The 17,159-nt window shown below is 48.0% G+C and overlaps 1 protein-coding gene across 1 annotated transcript; it reads left to right on the top strand.

Moving 5' to 3' along the window:
- The first annotated feature begins 393 nt into the window (after positions 1 to 393).
- LOC116481653 (putative uncharacterized protein B3GALT5-AS1) lies at positions 394 to 14,979 on the top strand. The gene is given in 3 exon segments (XM_058427608.1): positions 394 to 462; positions 3,094 to 3,180; positions 14,695 to 14,979. Coding segments are annotated over 3 exon segments (441 nt in total).
- The last annotated feature ends 2,180 nt before the right edge of the window (positions 14,980 to 17,159 follow it).

Raw genomic sequence — 17,159 nt, forward strand, 5'->3', positions numbered from 1 at the left:
CAAATGCTCCGGCTCCGAAGCCCCGAGGGAAAGAGCATCTTTCACGGAGCACCAGGAATTGACGACGGTGGAATTTGCTCAGATCCCCTGAGGCCGGTTCTTTGAGTTTCTGTCCGGCCCTCCGGGAGAACCGTCCCAAAGTTAACTTTGAAAACACTCACAGGAGAGGGAAGGCTGCGGGGTCCTGCGCATCTCAAACCCCAGATGCCCCCGGAAAGAACACCGCCCGCCCACCACCACCACCACAACCAGATCTTTTTAAAAAGAGATGCTACCTTCACAGCAAAAGGCCTGATTATGAGGAATGAGCCAGTCATGCAAGGCGTGGGGCGCTATGGGGCTGCGCAGTGACGACCCAGTGAAGTAGATGCCTTGACGATTCCCATTTCACGGATGAGACGACTCCGGCACAGGGAAGTCAGAGGGCCTGTCCTGGGTCACACAGCCACAGGCGGCCCCCAGGTGAATGAATACTGATGTGCCACAGCCATAGTGGGGGGGGTGGGGGAGGGGTCGCAGGAGCTGAATCCAGTGGGACCCCACCTTTCTCTGGCAGGAAAAATAGACATATATTTATGTAGACAAATATACATTTTTTAAGGGGTTGAGAACATATCATTCAATTCAGTGATCTTCAACCCTGGCTGCAGTAAAATCTTCTGGGAAGCTCTTAAAAGTCCCAGTGTTCAGGCGCCTACCCCAAGCCCCATGAAGCTGGCTTATTTTCCTTAATGTCATAACTTCAGCAGCTTCAGAGCAGTGCCAGCCCTTTCTTCCCCATGGCTGACATGTGATCCTTCTTGCACAAAGATGACGTGAGCTAATAGGGAAGTGGGGAGAGACCCCCCCCCCTCCAAAAACAAATTAGGAACATGGAGTCCAGAGCCTAAAATGTGTAGAATTGCTTCAGAGAACGGACAGGCCTCGGAAGCTTGAGCGTCGGGTTGGAGGGAAGCCTATGAGGGGTCTGATGGGGAGGAACGCAGCCGTGGGGCAGCAATCACCAGCTGGGATTATTAAACTCCCACGCGATTCTGCACGTGGCTTTGTGCAGCTCCCGTTTCCTGGGGTAACCATACGGGCCTGGCACACTCACAGCTGAGCAGGGCCAGACAGGATGCCGCCTCAGGCAGCATCAAGTGGGGCGGGTACCAGCCCAGAGGGGACAGGAGGTGAGCCTGCCTGCCCTCCAGGGTGCCCCCTGCCCTCTCCCTCCCAGTCCCCGGTTGCTGTTCCCCCCACTCCCTTCCCACCCTCTCCTCCCTTCCCATCCAGCACCTCCTGCACCAAGAAGCACATCAGACCTCTGTCCAGCCACGGACACCTCAATTGAGCCGGCACCTGAGGGGCTATGACATGGGGCAGGTGTTTTTTTAATAAAGGTGGTGGGGGAGGAGGGTGCAGGACCCAGAGAAAGGGCGCTGGGAGACTGAGACTTAGAGCTGTGCTCTGAGGGGCAGGGGGCCAGTCTCAGCAGGGGCCACAGAAGCCAAGCCTGGATATATGTCAATACCGACATATAAATTACATTTATATGTTAAATGTAAACAGTTAAAATACATTTATTGCGCTCCAAGTATAAAAATCAGGGAATCGTTTAAGTAGAATTTCAGCTTTGGGTGCTGGTGGTGGAGCCGGAAGCTTCTTCCCTGAAATTGTCCTGGGGAGGAGAGTCCTCCATTTTTTGTTTCCAAGACCAGAGTAATTTAATTATACTACAATGACTTCTTCATTTGAGTAGCTTGTTTTCAATTAGGCTAGTAAGTGGTATAAAAACAAGGATGAGGGAAACTAACTGGAGGGGTAAAGGGCCTCTGCATGGGGACAGTGTTCCAGCTGAGACCCCCATGGAGAAAGGGCAGAAATGAGGAGGAAGCATTCCAGGCAGATCAGATCACAGCAAAGGCAAACACCCTGCACCAGGAATGTGCCTGCTCACTGCTCAGCACTACCATGTAGAAAATAGGCTGTAGCAGAGGGCAGATCGTAAGTCAATGTGTGCAAATTGCTTAGCCCAGTGAGCACCACTGTGAGATGGGCTAGCCATGGCCTTGGGTCTTGGAGATACCTGTCAAGAAAGTGAAAGCATCCATCCGTCCATCCTAGGCCAGAGCTCATGGTCTCAGCCTCTGACATTGGTCTTTGCTAAACTGTATGAGAGGCTGAGGCAGTGGCCCAGGCAGTAGTCTGCTCTGTCCCCATCACTGTGGGGATGGGTCTCACCTGTGAGCCATGCAAACTTCTCTCCCATGGGAGAAGGATTTGCAGAGGCCAAGCACCTCTTCCCCATATGCCTTCCATCACCCCACAGGGCCCTCCAGAGCCTGGTACCAGTGACTGTCAGTCAAAACATGCAACCTTCCCCGTGCTCACTGACACTCCTGTTTGGTTTCAGGGTTCTTAACCTCAGCACACTTGACATTTTGGGTTCGATAATTCCTTGTTGTGAGACTGTCCTGTGCACTGTGGTATGCTTAGCAGGACCCTTGGCCTCTATCCACTGGATGCGCACTGCTGCACACACACACAAGTTGTGACAACGTCTCCAAACTTGCCAAATATCCCATGGGGAGCAAAGTCACACCCAATTAGGAACAGCTGCTCTCGTAGAAAGGAGCAGGACCCAGTGCTCCACAAATAGCTACAGAAAACATTTATTCATGACAGCTCCACGGAAAAGGGCCACTTATCAGAGATTAGAAGATCGTGCCCCATGATGGAGCTGCCGGTCAAAGTCCCCTGCTGCCAGTCCTGCACCGCACGAAGGAGCCACTGGTCAAATTTCCCTGCGGCCAGTCCCTCCCTCCATGCCAGCCTTCAGGTGCTCCTTCCACAGGCCAGGCCCATGTCATTTCAAGACCTGCTCCTTCCCTGCCCTCTGCCTGGACCAAGCCTCTCACGGATATTCATGGGACTGTCCTGGACTTCGCCAGATCTCTGCTCAGAGACCACGTCCCCTTCCCTGACGCCCTGTTTAGTGCACACGCCCTCACACAACTCAGTCCTCTGCTTTTGATCCTTCTGACTCAGCATTGCTACCCGACATTTCGGGGTCCACTTGTTCATTTGTCCATGCTCTGTCTCCCCTGCCAGAACGGGACTTCAAGGTGCACCCCTGCACCCCAGCAGAGGCCTCTGCCTGGCACACAGGGAATGCTGGAGCAATACTTGAATAAGTAAGTGGAGGGATCAACTGATGGCATCCATGGGCAGTGGCTGGGGAAACGAAGCAAGCGAGGACTCTTTTTTTTTTTTTCCTTTCATCTATCTTAAGACCCACCACGAGGGCCCTTTTCTACCATGGGGTTTGGTTGCAAAATGTGCAAGCAAGTTCCTTCTCCCCTCCTGATCCTGGCTGGGGATGGTGGGAGGCGGGAGAGTTCACTTGCTCTTCACTCATCTCAAGGAAGCTCCAGCCACTACCAGCGGAAAATTCCCGCATTTCTGATTCAAAAACCTAAGTGGAACAAGCTTCATGGCTGAGATGTCCCAGGGACCCTCATGAAAAGTTAGAGAATCATCAGAGGTTCTTTGAGGCCTGGAAAATGATTTTCCCAGAGAAGTCACAATACTAATTAGAATGCCTCTGCCTGGAAGGCTTTCCAGGCCCACAGCAGTTTTCTGAAGCATGAAACAAAGCTTTCTCTTGGAGCAAAGTGAAGAGTGGGAACAGAGTGGGCCGGGGAACTGGGAGCTGAACCCTGGAGGTAGCAGCTGCTGCCTGGAGTCTGAGGTGTGTGCTGGCAGTGTGGCTGCTGTCCTGGGGCCCCTGGGAGCCGCACCACTGCCTCATTGAGGGGATACCCTGCCCATGTGGGCTAATCTTGCCCCAACAAACAGGCTGACTTTTCCTCAACTGGGTGGGAGCCTTCATTGGGATTACAGAACATGATTATGACCACCACCCCTCCCAGGGGGCTGAGGAAACAGGGCCCAAGCCAGGGTGGCCCACGTGGTTATAACATGACAATTGTGCACTATACGGATAGGCGAGGCTGTGGCCAGTTGCACCCTATGGGTTAGGATGAAGGTGGCCCCTCATTGCTATAAGTAGGTGGGACCACACCTTCCCAGAAAATGAAAGAATTCACTCTCTGAATGGGACCAGAAGAGTCTACGCTGGTTAAGAGAAGTGCGGAAGGAGGCTGTGTTTGGATGGTCCCTGGTCACCTCTGAAAAAACACAGCCCTCCAGCCCTGAGGCCACAGAGAAAGTATAGTAACCAGTTTATAAGCATACATCAGTAAGCTTTCCATTTCATATTTTCATAGAAGTTTTTAATTTGATTTTGGGATTATTCCTGAATAATGCAATTTTATGACACCTGAAAAACCAAGAACACTTGAAAAATGATCACCACCGTTCACTGTTGAGCTGGCTTCTTATGCGAAACTCTTGGCACAATCCACCCCCTTCCCCACGGCTGTGCCTTCCCTGACATTTCTAGTGAGCTCTGGAGCATATAAACCTAAGCCAGTTCTTAAGGTCTCTAAAATAAAGGTCCATCTGGAATCTTCAGCATGGAAGTTCCAAGCCAAGGAGGAGATGGAGTGGTAAGAACATGCAGAGTTTGGTCAACTTGGTTTTGCAAACTCTTGTTCCGTAAGTAAGCTCCACCCTCAGTTTCCCCATCTGCACAGTGGGCATGATAACAGCATTGTTGTAAAGCTTATAGAAAGATGGTGCAGCCAAACGCCGGAGGACTCCTGTGGCACTCTGTGCTTTCTTTTTGGTAACACAACAATTCTCGGGCTTTTTTTTTTTTGAGACTGAGTCTTGCTCTGTCACCCAGGCTGGAGTGAGTGCAGTGGTGCGATCTTGGCTCACTGCAACCTCCGCCTCCCAGGTTCAAGCGATTCTCCTGCCTCAGCCTCCAGAGTAACTGGGATTACAGGCACCCACCACCACGCCCGGCTAAGTTTTGTATTTTTAGTAAAGTTGGGGTTTTATCATGTTGGCCAGGCTGGTCTCAAACTCCTGACCTCAAATGATCCACCCACCTCGGCCTCCCAAAGTGCTGGGATTACAGGTGTGAGCCACAGGGCCCGGCGAATTCTCAGGCATTTTTGTGTTTGTTTGTCTTCATTTCTGTCTTTCCTACCAGCCTCCTTCATGTATCTCACTGACTTCTGTTTCCACCAATGCCTATCACAGTTCCTGAGGTGTAGCAGGCACTCGAGACAGGTGTTAAGTGAATAAACGAAGTGATGCATTAACAAATAAATTTTTTAAATGAGTGACTGAGTAGAACTCAACACAGAGCCTAAACATAGGGAACATCCACATAATAACAACGGCACCATTCATCTTTAAAACATATGATTTGATCTTTTGCTTTTAGACCACAAGGCCTTTAGATAGTGCAATAAGCTTTGTAAGAAAGTTGGTCACTTTAAAGTGAGTTTAATTTATAGTAATATTGGGAAAGAGGATCTTTAAGGCAATCTCACTTCCAAAATGCAAACAAACAAGTGAAAACCACTTTGCTTTGGTCCTTTTCATGTTTCTTCCAGAGAAGGGAATAAAAATTTCTATTTAAAAATTTGGGATAAACTAGGCTAGGTGGTGTGCACCTGTAATCCTAGCTACTTGGGAGGCTGAGGCAGGAGAATCACTTGAGACCAAGAGTTCCAGAGCAGCCTGGACAACATGGTGAAATTCCGTTTCTACTAAAAATATAAAAACTAGCCGGGTGTGGTGGTGCATGCCTGTAATTCCAGCTACCTGGGAGGCTGAGGCAGGAGAATCACTTGAATCTGGGAGGTGGAGGTTGCAGTGAGCCAAGATCGTGCCACTGCACTCCAGCCTGGGTGACAGAGTGAGACTGTGTCTCAAAAAAAAAAACGGGAGAGCGGGATCTCTTTTGTAGAAACAGAGTCTCACTATGTGGCCCAGCATGGTCTTTTTAAATTTTTTTTTGTATAGACAGGGGTCTTTCTGTGTTGTCCAAGCTGGTCTCAAACTCCTGGACTTGGGCGATCCCTCCCAAAGTGCTGGGATTACCGGCATGAGCCATCACACCCAGGGTCTCTTTCTATCTGTTGCTAGTGATCCTGACTTCTTCAGAATGCAGCATCCGTGGACGTGCCATGTTGCATGCAGCTAACCAGTGCTTGGAAAGACTGGACTTAAGCTCTTGTTTTCAACCCAGACCCAAGGACTGCCTGTTCCTTTGCAGAACTGCCTAGTACACAGAGTTAAATGTCGTGTAGCTTGTATGATTGGGAAGGAAGCAGAAAGTAGAATTCTGAAATAACAGAACTGATTTTTTTTTCAACCAGCGTAGCAGCTTTTCATGTTAGGAAGCCTTCAGAATCATGCCCTACCCTCTCAAGAAACCCGTTCTTTAGAGGCACACACCGTTCCTGTCAGAGAGGCTGTCTTCCTAGTGCTAAATGATTTTTTGATGCACTGAAAATTAAATTCACACTCAAAGACTTTTCTGCATTTGAGAAGATTTTCCTGTACCCTGAGCTCTGTCAAAAGAGGTGTATTGAAGAGAGGGTAGTTCTGGGACCATTTGCAAGACAGCGCATTGATTGGAAGCCTATACATTCTGGAGTGTCGGCTTAATATGTTGATCATCCTTTGAGGTGGGGCACAAGGAAAAATAAACTGTTTCTCCTTCAGGAACATACTGTGGCATAAGAGAGACCAACTTGGTGATAACTCACCATAGGATTAGACCAAGGTGCAGAAGCAAACAGAACCTCCATAAAATATAATGATGTCTCGTGCCTGCAACCCTAGTGCTTTCAGAGGCCAAGGCGGGAAGATTCCTTGAGCTCAGGAGTTCGAGACCAGCCTGAACAACACAACGAGACCTCGTATATATTAAAAAATAAAAGTAATAAAATTAGCCACACACCTAATTGGTGACACACACCTGTGGTCCCAGGTACTCGGGAGGCTGAGATGAGATCATCTGAGCCCAGGAGATCAAGGCTGCAATCAGCTATGATCATGCCACTGCCCTCCAGCCTGGACAACTGAGCGAGACCCTGTCTCCAAAAAAAAAAAAATTAAAAAAAAATTAAAATGTGATGGAGTGCAGAGGACAGGTCAGTTGAATCTCACTAAGGGCTGGACTTCATTGGTGATTTTCTGTCTTTTTAAGAGTTAGAAACTCCTTTTTCAAATGAAATGTGTGTGGACCTCTAATGTCTTAAACCATGTCAGAGATGTTTTGTTAGGGACGGGGGCTTCCAGCCCACTGAACACCCCTGTCCTGCCGTAGCCCCAGAGGTACCACCCTGGGCTCTGCCCAGTGCTGCTTCAACACATCCAGATGGGAGGAGAGGGACCTTTCCTTCCAGTTCTAACCCTTACATCAGTCAAGGGAACCGTATACAAAATGCTGAGAAAGCCAGAGAAAGTCAGAGTGCAGGGAGCTTCTTGTGACTTACTGCGGGGGCTCCTTGCGTCTCCCCTCCTCCTGCCTGTTAGACTTCTCCTTGCTGGCTGGGCCCACGCGTGGATGCACAGGCGCGGAGGATGGGAACCCAGGATCACTCAGCAACATGCTTCTTGTCAGCTTCCTGCAAAGGGGAGAAATCACGCGTCAACCAGAAGCTTTTGAGTGAAAATTTGAGGACCTCCTGCTTTCATCCACCAGAATGCTGCAGCTTTCAAAGTACTTTCTAGACACTCAATGTCATTCAAGCTTCTGATAATCCCACTGGGTGGGATGAGTGGGAGGTGTTATTATTTCACAGATGAAATTGAGGTTCGTTGGTGACTGAGCACCTCTTGTCACCTCACTGTCCCGTGTCCACAGTGGAGATGGAGGAAAGGTGCTTTGAACTTTGCTCAACACCTAGTAAGCCCTCAGTGCACGTTAGCGCTGGGCATTCAGTAGTGACCCAGGAGCTCATCACTAGGAAGTGGCGGACTGGGAACCAGGACTCAGACTTCCAAATTCCCCCCAGGACCTCTCGCTCACTCTGCTATATGAGTGTCCAGCCCAGAAGCATTTTCGGATCTCCAAAATAAAGTAAAAAGTGCCAGCAATGCTTGGTGAATTAATAACACTGTGATGTTGGCCGGGCACGGTGGCTCACACCTGTAATCCCAGCACTTTGGGAGGGCGAGGCGGGTGGATCACGAGGTTAGGAGATCGAGACCATCTTGGCTAACATGGTGAAACCCCGTCTCTACTAAAAATACAAAAAATTAGCCGGACGCGGTGGTGGGCGCCCGTAGTCCCAGCTACTCGGGAGGCTGAGGCAGGAGAATGGTATGAACCTGGGAGGCAGAGCTTGCAGTGAGCCAAGCAGCGCCACTGCAATCCGGCCTGGGCTAAAGAGTGAGACTCCGTCTCAAAAATAAATAAATTAATTAATTAATTAAAAAATAAAATAACACTGTGATGTTAAGGCTCTATTTTCCAGGATTTATCATGATTGGTTTTATTGAGTAAAGCCTGGGAAAAAGACTTAGATGTCAATTTAGAAAAACTCATTTAAGTATCTTGTTAGAAGTAATATTATGTATTATTATTGTTGTTATTATTATTAAAGTTCTGTGCCAATCATTATTCTAAATGCTTGACATTTCTTTCTCACTACAATTTTGTGAGGTAGATGCTATTATTCTCCCATTTTACAGATGAGAAAACCGAGCCACAGAGGAACCAAATAATTGGCCCAGGTAAAGCAATCTCCTGACAAACAGAAATAGCCTGAAGTTATAACATGCACATATTCCTTGTTAGTGCACCTAATTTCTCTCCCACTTTTTGGGCTGGCTTAGGACTTCGTTGGTTTTGGTTTTGGTTTTGAAACAGAGTCTCACTCCATCACCCAAGCTGGAGTGCAGTGGCATAATCTCAGCAGACTACAGCCTCCACCTCCAGGGCTCAAGCAATCCTCCCACCTCAGCCTCCCGAGTAGCTGGGATTATTGGTGTGTGCCATCACACCTGGCTAATTTTTGCCTCTTTTCTGTAGAGATGGGGTTTTGCCACATTAACCAGGCTGGTCTTGAACTCCTGGCCTCAAGTGATCTGCCCACCTTGGCCTCCCAAAGTGCTGGGATTATAGGCATGAGCCACCCCACCCAGCCTCCTCTCCCCCTTTTTATCATTAACGGTATGAATCTAGAGTGAAGGGAGAGAATTAGGCCTACAGAGCTTCCCACTTTAGCCTGAAGTGAATGAGAAACTGGCAGTATTTAGCATAGATGTATTTCAAAGAAGGAAATCCATAAAGCCATAATTAGCCCTTGAGCTGGAAGCCAGATGAAATTCCCTTAAAACAGAGATAAGGAACTAATTATCCTACTTTTCACCTGAGGCAAAACACCAAGCAATAGGGTGAAGAGCAGTAAGAAAAATTTCTTAGAGGCAAAGTAAATATGGAAAAGGGAGATCGATGCAAAAAGGAGGGAGATCTTCTCTTGAGGGCCAGGAAAAGCCTGCCGCCCATTTCCCAAATGTCCTCCTGTTTTACAGACTCAACAACATGACTTAGAAAGGCTTGCGGGGTTTGTGCGTTCTAGGGTGGTCTTCACGGAAGTCTGTACCCTGGCTGTTCAAAATGCATTTAGAAAAAAACCAAAAACCACTAAACAGAGTCCAGGATCTCATGTGTGACAACTTGGGGAGACCCTGTCTGCACAGTTTTATAATGCAGGCCTTCTCAGAGCCTTGATTGTGAGCTGACAATTGATGTGCAAGAGGAGCATAGGGAATGCAATATTTCCCAAGCATCTGAAAATGAAACCCATTTTTCAAAGATTATGTTGTAGGACGAGAGTTTCAAGGGCTCTGCTTTGGGTAATGGTGTTCTAAAGTAAAATAAATGCAAGGGAAATAAATCAATAAATGTGTGATACATGCGTTATTTCTGCCATTACCTGATACTCATTTGACAACATGAAATTTAAGTCCATGAACACAGATGAGGGGAAGCTTGTTGAGGCCTTTGGAGCCTGAGAAGTGAAAGTCTTTGCATAAACTTGGGTTTTTGACATCTGTGGAGCCAGATCACACTGTCACCAAAGCCCAGAGGACAGAAAATAACTGCTATGCTAGGAAAGAAATGAGGAGTGTTTTCAGAAAAGCCAAGTGTTCATGTCACGTTTTTCAGGCACTAGATCCCTCTGTCCCTGAACCAGGAGATCTCCGCACTTTGTGCTTTGTCACATCCCTCAGAAGCAGCTGGGGAAGGACTGAGTTCACCATATGCCTTCTCTAAAGAAACGCAAGAGGAAAGCGGGAAGCTCCAAATGTCCTTGCTCAGATGAGACCCAGCTGCTGGCCTGTGGCCTGGCACAGGCTAATAGAATGCACAAGCTTGGGAACACCAGCACAAGCCACTGCTGGCAGCCACAGAAGGAGGCACGGGCAGGCTTCTCCAGGCCACACTCCTCCTGTGCATCGCCTCCAAGCTTGGGCCATGGCTCTGCCTCTCCCGGTGAAGTTCCCCGATGCTCACCAAGGCTCACAAGACTGACAAGGGCAGGGCAAGGGGTGAAATGCAGAGAAGGCAGGCAGATGCCTCAAGGGCCTTTCCACCAGCTTCCCCACCAACCCGCTGGACCTTCTATCACTGCCTTCCTGGGTGCACGGTGTCACCATCCACTCGACACTCCGGTCAGAAGCTGCGGGTCTCCCATCTCACTCCCTCACAAATCTCAGTCACTTCTCCCTGGGCATGTCTTTTGGGTCCAGCTCCTCCGTCCACCCCAGCCCAGGCCTCACCATGTCTGGCAGGCGCTTTGCAGCCACCCCATGCCTGGTCTCCCTCCTGAGCCCCACGTTAGAAGAATCTGATCTATTTAAATCAAATCCTTGCTTGAAAACCATGATTGTGCCTGGCCAGAGCCATGCACACTAGAAAGCCCATTCATAGTCTGGCCCTGAGCTGCCCACCCAGCCTTACTGCTGACTGGGTGCTGCACGGCCCCTCCCGCCAGCCGTGCTGACAGTCCACCGTTTGGGACACAGAACTCCGGCTTTATTTATTTCTGTCCTGCCCACTCTTCCCTCCTGCAGATCCCTAGGAAACTCCTGTCCAGCCATCAAAACCCACATCCCATGGCCCCTTCTCTCTCTCCCCCACTCCCAGTTAGTGGCTTCATCCTCAGGCATGTCTGTCCCTCCTTCTGCAGCAGCACACAGCACGCTGCACTGTGCGGACCGCTGTCCTTTGGTCTGCATGCTGCTCATCGCATCTGGGGGAGAGGACCCGGTATCATTTGTTCTTACGTCCGCGAACTTCACATGGTGTTACCATGTAAGTGTTAAGTCACACAAGAGTGGATGCTGAAGCTGTCCTGGCCTGCTTGCTTCTCCTGTAGGAGCTGACCTTCTGCATCATGCTGGCTGAGGGGGGAGAACAGAGGAAGAAGCAGCAGCTCTTCTTTTTTTTCTCTAGTTTCTCTCTCCCATCGCTGAATACAACCAGCATCAGCCATTCGGGTTAAAATATGGAAGAGCTATGTTGAAACTAGAGTGATATTTGCAGAAGGAGTAGCACATTAGGCTGTGTGCTGAGACACAAGACAGATCCGTCCCATGAGCAGGCAGTGTCCACGGCTGCAGCACGGCCAGGGACAGCAGCCTCCAGCCACAACAAAGCTCCAGGAGTCAGGGTGGGGGTAGTTTGGGGTGGGGAGGGTTGCTCCATATTTGGAGGGTGGCATTTTTGTTGACTTTGCCACTTACTTTAATCCCTGGTCACAATGAAAGGACTTTGGGAAACGATCCTCTGAACTATTATTTCTTGCTTATCCACTGAATTACAATTAAAATTTCAACAATACATCCTCATTGGGAGCCTTGTGCAAACAAGTCAGGATCCCTCATATTACCCAAGTTCTACCTACAGAACTATCAACAGGACACATTCATGTATTCCTATTGATGGTTGACAGTAATTCCACTGTCAACCATCAAAGAACTCCCTTGTGTAAGAAAGTGCAGTGCCATGCAGTTAGTGAATAAATTTCTGGAATAAATTGAAACGCTAGAGTTAAATCAATAAATTTAGAAAACCTAGGAAACCCAATAAATGGGAAGGTAGAACTTTGCAGTGGACACAGGGATCTGTCACAGACAGAGAAGTTAAGGTAATTCACCCAGGCCTCGAAATAGGAACAGCAATGAACATTGTCCACATCAAAGATTTTAATCTTAAAAAAGGGATCATTAAAGAAGACACATCATTAATCTTATTTTATAGCATTAGAAAATGGCTTAACACCTAGATCTTCCAATCTCTAAATGGAGCACTATAAATTTTATGACGTCTATTTTTTTAGTGATAATAATACCTGTCCTGAGATGTTCAGCTTCCCACTGGTTAAAAAAAAAAAAGGAAACGAAAGGAAAGAAAAAGTTGCTATTCAATAATTTACTCAGCCAATTCTTCCTTGTAGAGTTCTACAGGACAAGCCATCATTTTCACAGTTTTCATGCCTGACCTGCCTCCAGAGCTCTTGAAAACTTTGGAACCAAGAATATTTTTATCAGCCATCCTCCAGAATCAACCACAGGTTACCTGACCCCACTAAATGCAAAACGAGGGTAAAAATCTCTGCTGCAAATTCCTCCTGGCTTTGCCATCTTGGCCAGTCATTCCACCAAACCGATTATGCCTTATAGATAAAAGTCATAAAACTGAAAGGAAACTGGCAGATGCAAACTGATTTCCTAATTGATCCCTTTGTTCAACCTGCACCTACAGGGGAGTTACTGTGTCTGGCACAGTGCTGGACGCTGGGATGCAAACAAAGGGTGCATCCTGGAGGTCCTTAAGAAGAAGCAGTCCCAGCCTGTAGACGGCTCCCAGAAGAAGAAGGGGGAGAAGTGTGTGAATCGTGACTCTGAAGAGCATGAAGAAAGATGTCACCGCAGCTGGGGGGTCTCCTCCCAGCTCTCCCAGCCCAGCTGCCTCACCTCTGGCCAGCAAGGTCCACTGCACACAGAGGTAACCACTAGGACAAGCAGCTGGAAACCTCAGCTTCTTTCCCTGCACGCTCCAGGAGCTTCCAATTCATGTCTGTTGTGCACACGCTGAGGCTTCTATCCACCCTTGACCCCTGCTGCACAGGAAACCCTTCCTGCTTCTTCTCTGGCATTGAGCCCCTGACTCTCCCACCCAGCTTCCAGCTCAGCCTGACATATGTCTCTCTGTGTCTCTGTTTATCACTGGTGAATCTTCAGCCTTGGGGCTACCCCATGCCAGCTCAAGGCCCAGCTGAGCCAGCCTGGCCCCCAACTTGCACTGTGGAGATGGGGACTTGGTCACAGAGATTAAAGTAGACACTGGGGGCAGAGAGGCCAGGGATGGAAGGGAACTTAAATAAGGCCACAGGTAAGTGGATTCATTTGCTTGGGCTGCCAGAAGACCCACAGACTGGGCAGCTTAACTAACAGGCATTTGTCTGCCCACAGTTCTGGAGGCTAGAAGTCTGTGACTGAGGGGTCAGCAGGGTGGATTTCTTCTGAGGCCTCTGTTAAATGGTAAACTGAGGCCCCATAAAAGTTGAGATTTTATTTGTTAAAACCCCGGTCCAAACAGCTCCAAGCCAGAAGTGGTTGGGTACACTACTGAGCAGACACAGACAAAGCCAGTTAGGCCTCGTAAGAGATGTAGATCTTGCTTGATTTCCAAACATAAGCAAACCTTAGCTTCAGCTATTTCTTGTAAATGCCTACATTAAAGAAAAAGGCTAGCCCATTAGCAGCCCCTGATTAACTTGTAGTTATATAACTAGGGACTTTTCAGCAGGAAAGACTAAATAAAACAGCTATACAATTGTAATCAGTCAAATGTTTTCTTTGCTTTACTTCCATGTGCACCCTAGGTTTATCATAAGGATAAATGTCATGGTGAATGTGAAAAAAGCCTTTTGGAATCTATGTGTGTAAATATTATTGCAGTCACCTTATAAAAAGGAAGTTTGAGGAGAAAAAGGAAAGCAGCACTCTCTCATGCCTCAGGCAAATCATGGCTGAACCAGATACAACCCTGCGATGAGCATTCCGGGTGCCCCACACCTTCCCGCAGATGGCAGATGGCCCATGCTGTGGGAGGAAGACTCATGTGTGCGTGTATATGAGGCTGCCCTGACAGAGAGACCAGGCCAATCCTGCTTCCCGGTGACTGTGGCTTCCTTGTCTCTAGGAGGCCTCGGTTCAATTAACTTAGCAGATGTTTATGAGGCACTAAATATGTGTTGCCTAGAAGGTCCATGAGAGAATGAAGGGCCCTGGGTCTGATTTAGGCATCCCCATATACCTAGCACCTACGACACATCTGTATGGCACAACATAGCCTCCCAATAAATATCTGATTGACAGCAGACTATCAGGCACTGGGCTAGGGACAAGGGTCAGAGTGCAGCAAAAGGCGACCATCGCGTAGATGCTAACCACTCACCTCATGCACTGTGTTGAGATAGAAGCAAAATTCTCTAAGCACAGAGAAGAATGTGATTCATTCTGCTCTGTCATTAAGGGCAGGGCAGTGCTGCTCAGGGATGGCCGTAGAAGCTGGGCCTTCCAGGACAGGTGAGATTTTAACTTAATGGAGAGCTAAAGAGCAGGTGTTCCCAGCAGCAGCAGCAGCACGCAAGAAAGCATGCAAATGAGGACACGTGCGGGGGCAATGTTTCCTGTGGCTGCTGGAATAAACTGCGACTAACATAGTTTAAAACAATACAAGTGTATTATCTTACACTTCTTAAGGGAGGTCAGAAATCTCACGGGCTCTGCTGGCTTCTGTGCTTCGTCTCTCAAGGCCAAAATCAAGATGTCATCAGTGCTGAGCTCTGGTGGAGGATCCACGTCCAGGCTCACCGGGGCTGCTGGCAGAGTTCAGCTGTGTGGGGTTGTAGGAATGAAGTCCTTGTTTCCTTGCTGGCTGTTGGCCAGGGGCTGCCCTCAGCTTCTGGAGGCCGCCTGCCCTCCCTGGCTCATGGTCCATCTCATCCTGACAGCCAGCACCCGCGGGAAGTCCTTCTTGCACTGTGACTCTCTCCTGCCTCCTCCATTCTCTATGGGTTGTCTGCCTCCCTCTTTCATCTTCAAGAGTGCACGTGAGCATATTGGACCCACCTGAATCAGCCAGGATAACCTGCCCATTTTAAGGTCTGCAGCCTTAATTCTACCTGCAAAGCCCCTTTTGCTATGTAATGTGCCATATTCACAGGTGTCAGGGATCAGAGGGCAGGTATATTGGGGGACCATTATTCTGCCAACTACACAGGGCCTTATATGGTCTGGCTCTGTGTCCCCACTCAAATCTCATCTTGAATTGTAATCCAAATTGTAACCCACACGTGTTGGGGGAGGGACCTTGTGGGAGGTAATTAAATCATGGGGGCGGTTACCCTCATGCTGTTCTTGTGATAAGTGAGTGAGTTCTCACGAGATCTGAAGGTTTTGCAAGGAGCTTTTCCCCCTTTTGCTCAGGACTCTCCTTCCTGCAGCCAAGTGAAGGACAAGTTTGCTTCCCCTTCCACATCGATTGTAAGTTCCTTGAGGCCTCCCCAGCCCTGTGGAACTGTGAATCAATTAAACCTCTTTCCTTTATAAATTACCTAGTCTTGGGTATTTCTTCATAGCAGCATGAAAATGGATTAATACAGGGCCCATGTACTAGAAGACAGAGGACATAGAGCGGAAAGTGATGTGGGAAGAGAAGGAGCTTGGGGCTTTAATGTGAAGGACTTTTTTTCTTAAATTGAGATGGAGTCTCACTCTGCCACCCAGGCTGGAGTGCACTAGTAAGATCTTGGCTCACTGCAACCTCCGTGTCCCAGGTTCAAGCGATTCTCATGCCTCAGCCTCCCAAATAGCTTAGACTACAGGCGTGCACCACCACACTGGCTAATTTTTGTATTTTTAGTAGAGACAGGGTTTCGTCATGTTGGCCAGGCTAGTCTTGAACTCCCGGCCTCAAGAGATTCTCCCACCTCAGCCTCCCAAAGTGCTGGGATTACAGGTGTGAGCCACCATGCCTGGCCACATAATGTGAAGATTTTTGAATGACTTTCTGAAGAATTAGAATGTGATCATGTAGTCACTGAGAAAACCCCAAAAGACTTAAAGCCAGGGTGTGGCAGACTCTATATTTTACAAGAAAACACAAGTAAAGGATGGAGTCAATGTGTCTTTGGCCTGGTGTCACCTTCACACTGAGCAAAACTATTAGATCAGAGAAGCCAGGCTGACTCCCCTCAATCAGTGGTCCAAAGGAGAGATTGTCTCAGTGTCTTAGTCTGCGTGGGCTGCCATAGCAAAATTCCACATGCTGGGTGACTTAAACAACAAGCGTTCATTTTCTCACAGTTCTGAAGACTAAAGTCCAAGATCGAAGTGCTGGCAAATTTGGTTCCCAGTGAGGGCTCTTTTCCTGACTTTCAGACGGCCACCTTCTTGCTGTGTCTTCACATGGCCTTTTACACAGCAGAAAGAGATAGAGGTCTCTGATGCCTCTTCCTCTTCTTCGAGGGACACCAATCCTATTAGATTAGAGTCTCATCTTTCTGATCTCATTTATCTTTTATTACACCCTTATAAGCCCTACCTCCAAATACAGTCACATTGGGGGTTAGGGCTTCAACATAAGAATTTGGGGCAGAGAGCACAAGTCAGTCATTAACACTCAGGTTTCTCGATGGAGGATTCAGGAAGTATGAACAAGACCCAAATTCTAACCCTTCATGCCTCAACGGTCTCTGGCCATGGTTGACATTAAAATACATCAGTGCACTGAGGGAAAAGAGTGAAAAATCTTATTTCATTTCTTTAATGTTTACTTCTTGCCTTCCTTTTGCTCTAGCCTTATTTCCTTGGTGTGGCAATTTATGGCTATTGAATCAAAAGAAAAAAGAAAACACAATTTTTATTGAGAACTCATGTATGCTGAGTATACATTAGTCAAAAGAAAATCTTGGTGGGAAATTAGAGGAAAGAAAATCTTCCCACTTACAGCAGCACTTGCCAAGTCATTATCAAAATGGATGTTGTGCTTTATCTCGGCTGGCTCCAACCAGCTGCAGTATGAGTATCTGGGACCTGGGATATCAGAACCCATTGGACTTCACAGAAGACAATTTCCTGAACAATGAGCAGTGGGAATTATTTTGACAGACTGCATATAGACCCATGGAATAATTTCATCCTGTCTAGAAGACAAAAGTCAATGC

This window comes from Hylobates moloch, unplaced genomic scaffold (assembly GCF_009828535.3).
Source record: "Hylobates moloch isolate HMO894 unplaced genomic scaffold, HMol_V3 SCAFFOLD_14, whole genome shotgun sequence".
Lineage (NCBI taxonomy): Eukaryota > Metazoa > Chordata > Mammalia > Primates > Hylobatidae > Hylobates > Hylobates moloch.